At 37.9% G+C, this 14,371-nt stretch overlaps 1 protein-coding gene across 6 annotated transcripts in view; it reads left to right on the top strand.

The window, feature by feature from the left end:
- The window catches only part of fubp3 (far upstream element (FUSE) binding protein 3), a 94,115-nt gene that overhangs the window by 34,129 nt on the left and 45,615 nt on the right, over positions 1-14,371 (top strand). For all 6 annotated transcript variants that reach the window (XM_073052785.1, XM_073052783.1, XM_073052782.1 and 3 more), the window contains exons 3-7: positions 4,379-4,409; positions 5,455-5,504; positions 10,253-10,324; positions 11,525-11,582; positions 12,869-13,034. In XM_073052785.1, coding sequence (XP_072908886.1) covers positions 4,379-4,409; positions 5,455-5,504; positions 10,253-10,324; positions 11,525-11,582; positions 12,869-13,034 — 377 coding nt within the window. The remainder of the gene's footprint in view (positions 1-4,378; positions 4,410-5,454; positions 5,505-10,252; positions 10,325-11,524; positions 11,583-12,868; positions 13,035-14,371) is intronic.

The following is a 14,371-nucleotide window of genomic DNA, read 5'->3' as shown; positions in this document are numbered from 1 at the left end:
TGTGATATTTTGGTGACCATCTCCAGCCTTTACTGCAGGCTGATGACAGATCTACAAAGACTATACTTGTACCATTTCTGCAGTCTGCTCAGTGTATATAATGAATGTCACAACTTGGTCACTGTAGCTGCTTTTGAGCCAGAATATCAGTCTTTTGAAAATTATATTATTAATTTATTTGTCATAGTCGTGTGAGAGATATTTATTGTGTTGTGCACTGTGGTCTTGCGGAGCATTGTTTTGTTTGGTGTACACGTATACAGTTCAATGACAATAAACTTGAAGTGTTCTACTTTTTCTTTGGTTGCAGACTCACTGGTAAAGCTTGTTGGGCAGTGATGCATTTCTAGAGTTTGTGGGTAATGAACATAAAGAGCTTTGGTTTGTCAGGTTTGCCAAGTAAAGCAATGACCTGCTTGCCTTGTGGGATAGGACAAGATTCCACAGCTTTGTTAGGTTTTCCAGCTATGGCTATGGTTTCTAGTTGCTGGTAGAAATTCTGGTGAGTTGGAATCTTTCTGTTTTCCCTTCACTGCTGCTAACTCCTCCACTTTCTGTAATTGTAGGCTCATGTGGAGTGATTGTGTTCACTGTACTTGACAGTGGGTCTCTCCAAATGTTTATCTTGCAATTCTTTTGTGCTTAGTAGTTTGGAGTTGGGCTGGATCTTGGGGTTGATACTGTGCTAATGGCACAGGTGTTTAAGATGTGCCGTGAAAATTGACAAGGATATTCTCAGAATTTGACGACCTGTGTTATAGGAAAAGGTTAACTAGGTTAGGACTTATGAGGGGAGATTTGACAAACTGAGGGGCATAGGGTAAATGCAAGCAGGCTTTTCCTACTGAGGTTGGGTGAGACTAGAACTAGAGGTCATGGGTCAAGGGTGAAAAGTGAAATGCTTAAGGGTAATAGGACAGGGAACTTCAGAGGGTGGTGAGAGTTTGGAATGAGTTGGCAGCAGAAATGGCAGATATGGGTTCAATTTCAACATTTCAGAAATTTGGATAGATACATAGTTGGGAGGGGTATGGAGGGCTATGGTCCAGTTGCAGGTCGATGGGATTAGGCAGATTAATAACTCTTCATGGACTAGATGGTCTAGTTCATCTAGTCCATAGTGCCTATTTCAGTGCTATGGCACTCTATTAGAGAAAGCAGAGATCTCCCTTTAGTACCTGACAGAGACTTAAGTGTCACACCCACGTATGATGTAAGTATGATTTGCCCCACCAGGCCAATTCATGCTGGTGCACCAATCTTAGTTTGTCTATGGATATTCAAAGAGTTACCACAATGAAGTTATTAATCCAATGAAATGGATGATATATCTCTCATACACAACATTCACAGAAAATCAGCTCCAAAGTGGGAAGTAATTGCACCACACCGTAGCATTGCAACTGCAACACCTTTCTAACCGATATCTTTGAAGACCAAGGGAGTACATCACAAAGTGCAATATACTCGACTTATTTTAGAATGGTCAGTGTGAGTCACCTATAATTATTGATGTCAACACTGAAATCCTAATGATTCAGTCAAAATGAATCCTGTGCTGGAAACTGTTCAGTCAATTGGAGTTTTTTTTAAAAAAGCTTTTATAATGGCCATGATTCAAAACTCCACAACACATTGTTTTATCAGCCAAGGATAGCATACCTCATGGCCACAGGAAAGGAGGATGTTCCTGGTCATACTTGAGGATAATCAGCCCAACAGCTTACAAATTTTGAAGACCTCTGGTAAGGTTTCTTGGACTCAGCCAGACTTAAATGGCCAATCTTTGTAGCTTGGAGTTGGACTGGATCTCAGGCTTGATGCTGTGATAACCCCATTGATCTAAATTATATTCTTCACTGACTTGGTTCATTATTTCCCTGTATTAACAGCTTTCCTCAAGGTAATGCTGAATTCATTATTGAAAATGTCTGCGCAGTGGGATTTAATCCTTCACCTTATTTCGTTTAAGATAAATTATGTTATATTTTCAACCTTGTACTGCTTTTTAAAAATTCTTGGAGCCTTATTTACAGGTACACAGTTGGGTTAATACTTAGTAACCATGCTTTTTATTTCATCTAGCTGCTTTGCAGACGTCTTTAGTGGAAACATTGGTTTATATGTAATACTTAGCATAGCATGGTTTGGTGTATGTGGATGGAGCTTTTTCTATCTGATTTTCAAGCTTGTACCATAATTATTAATGATCTCTACCTGATTAGTAAATTGCCTCTTTCTTGATTTGCCACTAATAAATCAATCGATGCTAGCGCAGAAAGAAGTAAATAGAATCTGTGGGTGCTTTAGTGACACTTTATAGTAAATATAACTGCCTGGTTAGATTCATGAATCGAAGCAGATGGATTTTAGTTGCTGCTAAGCTATTTGTCATAAGTGGATGTTTACATTGAGTTGTAGTCTTTTATTTTCCCCATTTGAGTATAGGATAGCAACAGTTGATTTTAATTATGGAACTGTTGCATCTGCCAATGCAGCCTCAGCAGATATTGCAGTATCTTCAAATATGTCAACAAGATGGAAATGATCTAATGTGATCTTGAGATTTAGTGGTAACTGATGCTTAAGTATTGTGACCAACTTAAAAAAAAGTTCAATTGAATTGATCGCTGCTGAATCTTTCCCTGACTATGGTAAAGAAGGTCAAGATGAGCATCCTCCTTAACTAGCTCCTTACAGTATCTGAAGAGTCTTCCTAGAATCGCAATGTGATTCAGTCCAAGAATCGCAATGAACATGACCTTCAATGAAGAAGTCCAAAAAAATGTAAAAAGCAGTACATGGCCTTTTTTTTTACCTGAACTTACAAAAGTATTCAAATGTGCCAAAGGGTACTTAAGAATCCTCAAAATTTGACTGTTCTCAGAAATTGGTTAACAATCTTACATTTGGTACAGGGCCACTTTATCACATCAGTTCTCTATTCAGATCACTTGCTGCAGTACAAAATCTTGTACTCCTGAGCTTTCTGTTGGACTAGAATTGATCTTTAGATGAATCGAGAACTCGAGCCTTCATTTCCATCCAGTACCACTCATCAATTTACTTCACGTAGATTTACGTTTATTTGAATATCTAAGTCATGGTTGATGAATAGCTTAAGCTAGGCATCTGGAGACAAATGTGCTCTATCAACCTGTTCCTGCTACATAACACTAACTCCCTGACAGTTAAGATCCACGATAAAACTGGAAAACATGGACAACTTTTAATATCCTGGAAACTTCTTAATGAAGAACTACATCAATATTGAAGCCTTCCACTGCCTCCATTTCAGCAGCACAGGCTTTCAGGAAGCATTCAAACACAAAGGCCGCAAGTCCATTATGAAGCTCATTACCCAAACAATACAGATTCCCTCCTCATATGCTTAGAAGCCATGGATGCTGGACCTCAAAGCTCTGGAAAATGCATATGTGTTATCTGCAAAATATTCCAAATCTATCTATAGGATAAGGGAGCTAAGGTCAGTGTTCTCACAGAGGCCAACATGCTTAGCAATGAGCTTGGACAATCTACCTGACCATCTTGGGAAATTAGCTTTTTATTTTGAGCTTCATCACCGCCAGAAAATCTCAGGAAACATTTCAGAGCCTCGTTTTAAGAGGGGATGGTTCATACCCCAGAAAACACCAAACTTCTCAACAGCAAGAGTATGGAAAGGCCATGTAGATATAAGTAAAATAATTCACAACACTATACCAGGAGTTCCCAACCAGGGGTCAACAGACCCCTCAGTTAATGGGAGGGGTCCACGGCATTTAAAAAAAAGGTTGGGAATCCCTACTAATCTATGCTATGCTTTCTCCCATCCTATCGTCTGCCCTGCTTGTGGTAGAGTCTATAGAAACCAAGCAGCCCCCTCAGAGCCTACAGTGGAATTAAGGCAATTTGAGCCCAAGTAACTTAAGATGTCAAAGCCTTGTATTTGGCTGAATTGACAGTTTTTTTTGCTGTGGTGAGCAAAAAATAGTGGTGACTATATTTCTGATTTGTATGAAGTTAAAATACATTGTTGCATTGGGAAGTGGTTGCAAATCATCTACAAACTTCTGAAACATATTTCAAGTGAATCTTTGACATATACAACAGAAATCAAGGAACCTATTATTAAACTGTGTATTTAAAAATGCTGCCAGTCATCTAATGGTCCTTGATTTTTGTTCTTGGTAAACTCCCACCGTAGTTACCATTGAACTGTCTCAGCTTGCAACTTCCAGTAATAAAGCAATTATCTTGTGGATGGTCATGGAAGTTCATTCTTGCATTGCTTTGTACTAATTTTGTGTGTTAACATGCATGCGGTTGAATGACAATTATCTGTGCCTTCTAACTTGAATTCTCCTTTTACTTCCAGTAGTGAACCAGCTTGGAATGGTGCATCAAAGGTAAGCACAGCTTGTTGTAATTATTATGTAGCTGGCTTTTCCATCTGCAGAGCTTTAGGATGCTAACGAATTTACCTTTTTGGTATTTTACTTTTATTGTATACAGTCCTAATAGAAAGTGTAACTGCAGAATCAGTGCCATGGCAATACTGTGCATGCATAATTAACATGGAGGTACACCTTATATGTTTACATTGTATTAAAACATCCTTGCAATTATGATTTTTTTGTATTGACTTGTGCTTTGTACTGCTTTTAAAATTCGCGCTACTTGTTTGCATGTGGCTACTGATAAATGTTAATGCTGTTACTGGATAGTGAAGATTTAGTCATTGTTCCTGCTTGATGTGGTCTTTGATTGCTAGATATTTGCACACAGTTTTTGAATTGAATGGATTGAGGGCCATACTCCCCAATGCCATTAGGCTTTACAATTCAACCGCCAGGACTTAAGAACTTTTTAAAAGCTATTATTAATGCTTTTTGAGATAGTGATTTGGATGCATATCATATTTTTTACTGAGTTAAGTATTGTATGTAATTAGTTTTGCTACAACAAGTGTATGGGACATTGGAAAAAAAAAAGTTGAATTTCCCCATGGGGATGAATAAAGTATCTATCTATCTATCTATTTACACCATGGTTTGCACTTGTCAGTTTCCCTGCCTTCCCCTAAACATGGCTAAATGGAATATAATTTTGGTGACTTGTTTTACAGTGAATGCAATTGCGTTAGAATCCTGAAGATTCTTAATACAGCATACAGAGCTAAAGCACATTTTCCTGTAGCTCAACTCACTTTTCAGTTGACCAGAAGGCCACCTGTTTGCTTGTAGGACTGGATATTTTTCTATCAAAATTACCAATACTCTGACTGCCAGAGCTAACTTGTAGTCATCAATTTAGGCAGTTGGTTACCTTACAATTAACCTATTGAAATATCCTCAACATATCAGTAGTTATGTTAGTATAACAATGTACACGTAAACAAGAGTATTCAAATCTATATTTTGTAAACTCCATGTTGTCAAATTTTCCTTTCAGGACTATAATGTCAGAAGAATATAAAGTGCCTGATAAAATGGTTGGATTCAGTAAGTATGAAACTTTAGGACTGTGTAAATGTTTTAAGTTGTAATAAGTTAAATGCAGTAAATTGTATTTTAAAATAAGTGTAATAGACTTTTTGTGTGAAGCATTAATTATGCAAAGGATCCCACCATTCTAGCTTGTTCTCCATCTTTGTTTTTGAAACTTACTCCCTGTGCAGTTGGAAGTTATAAGCATCTTTTAAAAAGGATTATTCAGTTATCAATACAAATTGATAGAGGTTAGTTATCAGTAATGAATTGAGTGAAATTAGAAACTTGAAGTCCATTGATTTGTTCTTAATTTAGAAAAAAATATTGTTGCACCATGACAACACTATCATGATTTAACTATATGCCAAATTCCAGACAGATTCTTCCCAGGTTATATAGTGCCTTGAAAAGTATTCAGCGCCCACACCTATTTTCACGTTTTACTTTCTCATTTTCTAAATTTGTAATATATTGAAGTAGGATTTCTGAGCTAATCTACAAAACATTGTGCATCATGTCAAATCAAAAAAAATCCAAAACATGAAAATTAAAAACCAAAATTATGGAGCTGAAGTACTATTCATCCCCTTCATAACTACTATGCTAACTCTTCTCAGGTGCAATACTGTATATTACCTTACCAACTCATCCAGCTTGATGTAGAAAACTGGAGGATCGCCTGTTTTCAGTGAATTCATAAGAATAAGTACCCCCTCTCTCTAAGGTCAAAAAGTATAGAAGCTTTTCAACAGACCAAACAAAAATGAAGGCAAAAGATTATTCAAGACAGGTCAGGGAAATGTTAGAGAAGCACAAATCTGGGGAAGGGTACAAGACCATCTCAAAGGCACTGAACATACCTTGGAGCTCAGTGCAGTCCATCTTGAAAAAATGGGGAAAAAATATGAAACCACGGCCACACTGCTGAGGTCAGGCCGCCCCTTGAACTTAGTTGCCGAAGAAGAATGGCACTTGCAAAAGAGGCTACTGTGATGGCAACAGTCACTCTTGAGTAAGATACAGATTCAGTAAGGTTCAGTGGTCGCAACTGAAGATGAAATTCATGGCTCCATAATCTAAGGTCTTGCACAACAAGGGAATGGCAAGGAAAAACCCTAGTTTGTATGAAACATATTCCTTGCTATAATGACTTTGCAAAAGCATCTGTTAAAAGATGTTGCAAAGATGTGCTGGAAGGTCTTGTGGTTGTGTGTGACTAAAGTGTAACTTTTTGGTCTCAACACTGAGCAATATGTGTGTATCAGCCAGGTAACACCATCCCTTCTGTAATGTATGGTGGAGGTAGCGTCATGCTAGGGGGATGCTTTTCAGCAGCAGGGACTGGAAATTTGGTCAGGATTAATGGGAATGCTGCTAAATACAGAAAGATACTGGATAAGAACCTGCAAGACTCTGCCAGAAAGCTTAAACTGGGGAGTGAGTTCATCTTTCAGCAAGACATCAGCCCAAAGTGCACTGCCGGAGCAACCATGGAGTGGCTTCAAATGAAGAAAATTGATGTCCTTGAGTGGCTTAGTCAGAGACCTGACCTTAACCTGTAGGAACATCTCTGGCAAGACCTCAAGATTACTGTCCACTGCCATTCCCTCTGGCACAGATTGAGCAATTTTGCTTGGGGTACTGAACAAATTTTGCTCCATCACTTTCAAAGCTAATAGGGACTTATCCAAAAAGACTAAAAGCTGTGAGAGGTAGTTAACTAGTACTGAGCAAAGAAGGATGAATACTTTTGAACTGTCATTTCAGTGTTTGAATTAACACAACACACAAAATGCTGGTGAAACTTAGCAGGCCAGGCAGCATCCATGGAAAAGAGTAAACTGTCGACTTTTTTGGACTGTATCTTATGAAGGGCCTTAACCCGGAACGTCGACTGTTTACTCTTTTCTGCAGATGTGCCTGGCCTGCTGAGTTCCTCCAGCATTTTGTATGTTTGCTTGGATTTCCAGCATCTGCAGATTTTCTCATATCTGTTTCTAAATGTTCAGCTTTTCATGCTTTTCAGTTTTCAATTTTTCCCTGTTTTTTAGCCTCTAGTTTGAAAAAAGCATATGTTTCACAAATAGAAATTCTCAATTAAATTGATCAAAATCTCTGGTTATAATACTCATTTACAGTGGTGCTAGAAAGTTTGTGAACCTTTTTAGAATTTTTTGTTTCTGCATACATATGGCCTAAATTGTGATCAGATCGTCTCACAAGTCCTAATACTAAATAAAGAGAAGCCCAATTAAAGAAATAACACAAAAATTACACTTCATTTTTTATTGAGAAAAGTGATTCAATATTACATGTATTTGTTGGAAAAAGTATGTGAACTTCTAGGATTATCAGTTCATTTAAAGGTGAAACTAGGTGCTTCAGTCAATGAGATGGCAATCAGGTGTGAGTGTGGGAGGCCCTGCTCCATTTAAAGAACATAAACCTGGGTCTTCACTATCAAAGTTTGATCTTCAACATGCAGGTTTTGGAAATTTGCCATGCCTCGATCAAAGGAGATTTCTGAGGACCTCAGAAAAAAAGTTGATGCTCGCGAGGCTGGGAAAGGATGCACCCATCCATATTCAGGCAGATGGTCTACAAATTGAAGAAATTCAACACCGCTGTTACTCTCCCCAGGAGAGGTTGACCCCTCCCCCCCAACAAAAATCACTCCAAGAGCAAGGTGTGTAATATTCCAGGAGTTCCCAACCCAGGGTAACATCTAAGGGGCTACAGACCTCTCTTCCTTTGGCTAATGTTAGTGTTCGTGAGTCTACGGTCAGGCAAACTCTGAATAATAGTGGTGTGTGTGGGAGGATTGCAAGGAGAAAGCCACTACTCTCTAAGAGGAACATTGCTGCTCATCTAAAGTTTGCTAAAGACCACGTGGATAAGCCAGAAGGCTATAGAAAAAATGTTCTATGGACAATTGAGTCCAAAACAAAACCTTTTTGGCTTAAATGAGAAGCGATATGTTTGGCAAAAAGCAAACACTGCATTCTAGCACAAGAACCTCATCTCATCTGTGAAATGTGGTGGCATTGTCATGGTTTGGCCTGCTTTGCTGCCTTGTGACCAGGATGGTTTGCCATCTTTGATGGACCTATGAATTCTGAATTGTACCAGCAAATTCTGCTGGAAAATGTCAGGGTATCACTCCATAAACTGAAGCTTGAGAGAAAGTGAGTCACGCACCAAGACAACGACCCTAAACACACAGGCAGTCTACCACAGAATGGTTAAAGGAGATAAAATTTCACATTTTAGAATGGTAAAGTCAGTGTCCCGGCCTTAATCCTATAGAAATGTTGTGAAAGGACTTGAAGTAAGCAGTTCATGCAAGGAAGCCCATAAACATCTTAGAGTTGAAGCAGTTTTGTAAGGAGGAGTGGCCTAAAATTCCTCTAAATTGATGTGTGACCATAAACGTTTAGGTGAAGTTATTGCTGTACAGGGTTATACTGGTTACTGAAATACATGTAATATTGGTTCATTTTTCTCAACAAATAAATGAAAAAGTATAATGTTTTGTCTTATTTAATTGGGTTCTCTTTAGGACCTGCGTGAAGATCTGATCACATTTTAGGTCACATTTGTGCAGAGACAGAAAATTCTAAAGGTTTCACAAACTTTCTAGCACCGTTGTGTGCGAACAAAGGATTGGGGACTGAATTTTTTCTCAAGGCACTTTATGGTTGGACCTCAGTCTGTTCTCCAGAAGATTACTTAATTTACAATGGTTGTTGCTGATAGTTAGACTTGTTAGAAACATGGGGCCAAACAAAAGTGATCTTTCACCAGCATGTCCATCTAATAACTACAGTGTCAATTTTTGAGGGCATTATAATGATGGTCCGTTTGTGTGAAGAAACCTTTTAATTGGATTGGTGGGTGGTTGGGACAAATGAGGAGCATCAACTTGGTTTACGTAACTGCTGAGGAGTTTCGGCCTAAACCATCGACTGTATTTTTTTCCATAGATGCTGCCTGGCCTGCTGAGTTCCTCCAGCATTTTGTGTGTGTTGCTTAGTTTCCATGACTATCCATTTTGCTTGCACAATCAGGAGCTGAGAATTGTATAAAGCTTTGTGCTTGTGTCTGATTACACTTAATATCTGGTTTGGAGGAATAATGGATATTGGTTTTGAATGTTTTGCTGCAATTGTCTTTGATAGATGCAGTTAATATAAAGGCAAATTAACATAAATTTTAATGTTATTTGGGCCTGCTAATGTCAAAAATGAAACATTAAGAAAGAACATTCAGAGAATAACCCATCTTGGATTTAGTCCTAACTGCAGTAGATGGCTTCCTTGCTCGTCTTAACTAATGAATTTGTGTGGTCATAAACTTTGTTAAACAACTATCTTTAACTTGCCCTTTGTGGAAAGTATAAGGGGAATGTCAGAGCGCAGTGTTTTTTAATGTAGTGGTGGGTGTGTGAGTCGGGTACATTAGGGGCTTTTAAGAAACTCATAGATAGGCATGTGTATGATAGAAAAATGAAGGGCTAAGTGGGAAGGAAGGATTAGATTGACCTGAGTTGGTTAAAAGGTTGTTACAACATCATGGGCCGAAGAGCCTGTACTGTGTTGTTATGTTCTAATGAAGCCTGCCATCACCAGCTGTTATTAAAGGAAGGCTTTTGTTCCTGAACTCTGCAAACAAGAGTATCTTCATAGACAGCAGCAGCAGTTTTCTAAGTTAGTTCTAATGTTCTGGGCATCCTATTGACTTATTGCTTTTGTTCTGTGTAGTAATTGGCAGGGGAGGAGAACAGATATCACGAATACAGATGGAATCTGGCTGCAAAATACAGATTGCACCTGGTAAGCACTATGCTCTTTAGATTACAAATGTACACATTAGAACCAAGAATAGCCTATTCAGCTTCTAAAGCCAGTTCTGTTACTCAAAGATCATGGCTGGTTTGTTTGCAACCTCAACTTCACATTCCTGTGTAACCATTGGTAACCTTTTGCCCTCTGCTCAACCGCTTTGAATATACTGGAAAAACTGCCTCAGCCACCCTTGAGGAAGAGAGCTCCATAGACTATCAATCTTAACCTTTTCTAAGTGTGGGGAAGAAAAATCACCTCACGTTAGTCACAAATGGGAGTCCCCTTATTTAAAACACTGACATTAAGAAATATCCTATGTTTTCACCCTATCAAGACCTTTCAGGAACTAGTATTTCAGCCAAGTTGTCAGTCTTAAGCTTCAGTTGATGCAAGACCAATCAAAGTTGAATAGCGGGCTTTTTGGCAGACAGTCTTGAGGTGAATGTCGAGCCCCTTTTTGCACCAATCACTATTCTTTTAGTCTGTCCAACCTCTCCTCAAGTCAGACCTTCCATTCCAGGTATTCCAATGCATTAACATCTGTCCTTAAATAAGCAGATTAGTACAGGTACTCCAGACTTGGGTTTGCCATTGCCCAATTTAAAGTAAGATTAACCTTCCCTTTTCATTTCTTCTAGAAACAAATGCTAACTTGCTGTGTTTGCGTACTAGTTGTTAAGAGTAAAGTATTAGATCCCTTTACATCTCAGAATTGTGCAATTTTATTTAAAATGTGTTTTTAACCTCCTGCCAAAATGGACAATTCCGCATTTCTCTGTAATTTATTTGCCAGATCCTTGCCCATTTAGTACCCCTTTGTAGCCTCGAGTTTTCTTCACAAATGACTCTCCTACCTAACTGTATCAAGTCATTTGTATCGGTTGTAAAACAGAGATCTGAGCACCTTATTGTGCCGAATAGAAAAAACCCAATTTATGCCTTCTGTTCCCTGTTGCTAGTCAGTCTTATGCCCGTGTCCATACTTTGCCCCTTTGACTGAAAGCTTTGATAATTCCACTATCTTTGATGCAGCACTTCATTTTCTGATTTTAAAAACATTATAAGTCACATCTTTCACATGTTTGTCGTTTATCACAAAAAAATTATCTTGAGCAGATCTGCAGTAATTCTATGGTAATAGGCACCCTAATTTCTTTTGGGTTGACTTTTTGTTTTGCACCTGTCAAGATAGTGGAGGTCTTCCAGAGAGGTCCTGCACGTTAACAGGCTCCCCAGAGAACATTGAGTAAGTCTTTTTTTTTGTCTTCTCTTCACCTGACTGTTTGGCATAATTAATTAGTATTTAATTTGTACTTTCATGCATATGCCCCTCTTTCTATCCATCCTTTCTCAAAAATACAAGAGTACTAAAATTAATCGTGTGCATCTGTTCTGGCTCCTCACCATGGTACCTGAAATCAGTGGCCTTCTGTGGGTGCTACCTTACTTATTAAAAATATATGAAAGTCACCAATTATATTGGCCAAAATCCACTTTACAAACATAGATCTTAATGATGCCAGTATGTAGAACAGCCAACATAATGTGAATTTCTCTTTAAACTAGAGAAGCGTTTATTTTTGTTGTTTCTGTTGTCCTGAGAGGATTAGAACATTTATCTGCTCTCTTACAAGCAAAAGCACATTGCTATTTTGTTTGAACAATGATTAACCAAATATAAACAGAATTAGAGTTGGTGAACAGTGGTACTGCAGAGTCATGCATTAAGGTTCCAATTCCTGGGAGAGCTCAGTTGACCTCCTTTGTAGGCTAATACTACAAGACGGGCAAATGTTCAATGGAGTAGTTACATGTTGCTAATAACCATGACATAAGGGCAATAGGATCTATACAGTTGTTTGAAGAAGACATTGATTTTGTAGGAAACCTTCTAGTCTGTGGTTAAAAACAACATTGCATGATGCTTGTGTTGGAATTTTAATCCGCACTCGTATGTGTGATTTCTAGCACACAAAAGTAGGAAAGCAGCTGCATATTTCCCAGTGACTTGGAATCTTTTGCTCTCGTTTCTGAGAAACGTTCTCCATTTCAGATTCCCTGATGCCATCGAATACAGATTTTAATTGCTGTGTAAAGATGTGTAGCTAAGTGGTTTGTTTATTTTTCTTTCACCATAACATTTCAAAATGTAAGGCAGCACCGGGACATAATTAGGAAAAGTGAAACTGAGAATCAAACTGTACATTTTCCCCGCACATAATAAAAGTAGAGCCCTTTTATGTTTAAAAATCCATCCCAATGAGACTGAAATGGAGTTCACAAGTACCTGCCTGAAGTAAATTGAACTTTGTTTGAATCACCTCTCTAACAATCCCATGAAGACTTATTTTCTCAACAGAATTAAACTAGGTAACAGCAAAACTGAACAATTACAGCGAGTTAGATCAGTCTATTTTTGACATTTCCTTCAAATTGTGTTTAAAGTAATTTAATTCAATATTTGTGAGATATTTTAGATGTTTTATCTATATACTATCATGACTGGCCAATAACTATTGTTTTATTAATCAGAGAAGCGAAAAGGCTCTTAGGACAGATTGTGGATCGATGTCGGAATGGACCTGGCTTTCACAATGACATTGATGGTTCCAACAGTGCTATACAAGAAATACAAATTCCAGCTAGCAAAGTGGGTCTAGTCATAGGGAAAGGAGGAGAAACAATTAAACAGCTGCAGGTAAGAAAACTCTTGAGAATACTGTGGAGTCATTACAACAAAATATCACCTCGCAGTTTAAGAATTGTATGGGATTCCTACTGAGTTGCCAGACATTTTCTCTTCCTCTGGACATGAAGCACAGAGGACACAATGTTGTGTTGACCTAAATTCATTTGTGCAGTATAGGTAAAGTTAATTTTACATTGTGACCAAAATTTTGAATAACATTTATCAAAATTCAAATTTTATTTTAATATCTTTTGACTATATTCTGTTAGGCTGGTAGAAATTAAAAATAAATTCCATTTCCCTAATAAGCAACCATAGCACTTACTCAAAACTCAGTTATGCCATCTAGTCTGCACTGTTGCAGATATTAAAAGTACTTCAGCAGAGTCACTTGCATTAAATTAGTTTTTCATTTTAATTACACTGTCATTTTTTTGTCATACTTTCATAAAGGATTAAAAGTTTAATACTTTAAGTCAGAGCAATGAGCATTTCAATATTTTCTACATTTGGATTTTTTGTGTACAAATAAGGATTGTGGCATTTAGAAATTACAGGGGAAAAAGAATGTTGATATGGGTTATGGTTTGTGGTTCATTCAAAGATATCTTTGGCACCTTGTGAAAATTCCTACTGGGTGACCTTTCAGATAGACTTGCTAACATGTCATCAATTAAGCCTTGGGTTGCAGTGTCCTATACGGAGTAGTGAAGAATGAACTGGGATGGTCTAGCTGAGTGTCTAATGGTGCAATGTTACTACTACACAGCCGAATCCAAATCAAGAAACAAATCATCTCCTTTTCACTTTTAATCTGAATATCTAAATGTATTGAGCTGCACACTGTACCTAGTGCCAGACCTAGTTTCAAGTATTTCCTTGAGTACAAGTATTTAAAGTGAAGGTTAAGGGCTTCTTGATTAGTAAGGGCATCAAAGGTTAGGGGGAGAAGGCAAAGAGAGTGGATCGAGAGATAATAAATCAGCCAGGATGGAATGGCAGAGCAGGCACGATGGGCCAGAAGACCCAATTTTGTTCCTTTGTCTTATGGTTTGAGTTCAACTTTCCTCGATTGGAAACTGTCCATAGCATCAGTTATTGTAAAAAGCATGCAAAACATGATCTGAAGTATATTTTTCTAGAAGTTGCCTAATGTGAACCAACTGCATTGTCATTTGATGTGTTCAACTGAATTCTTTTGTGGATGCTTGGACATGGTTCATTGACATTCTCATACCACCTGCACTATCCAGCAATAACCTTCTGTGAAATTTGTTAATTATTGATCTCTGCCAATTGTATCTCCACTATGGCAAATATAAGTGACCACTCCTGTTTTTTTTAAT

This window comes from Hemitrygon akajei, chromosome 7, assembly GCF_048418815.1.
Source record: "Hemitrygon akajei chromosome 7, sHemAka1.3, whole genome shotgun sequence".
Taxonomy (NCBI): Eukaryota; Metazoa; Chordata; class Chondrichthyes; order Myliobatiformes; family Dasyatidae; genus Hemitrygon; species Hemitrygon akajei.
Note: the sequence above shows the minus strand (reverse complement) of the source record. Positions and strands in the feature narration are given on the sequence as shown.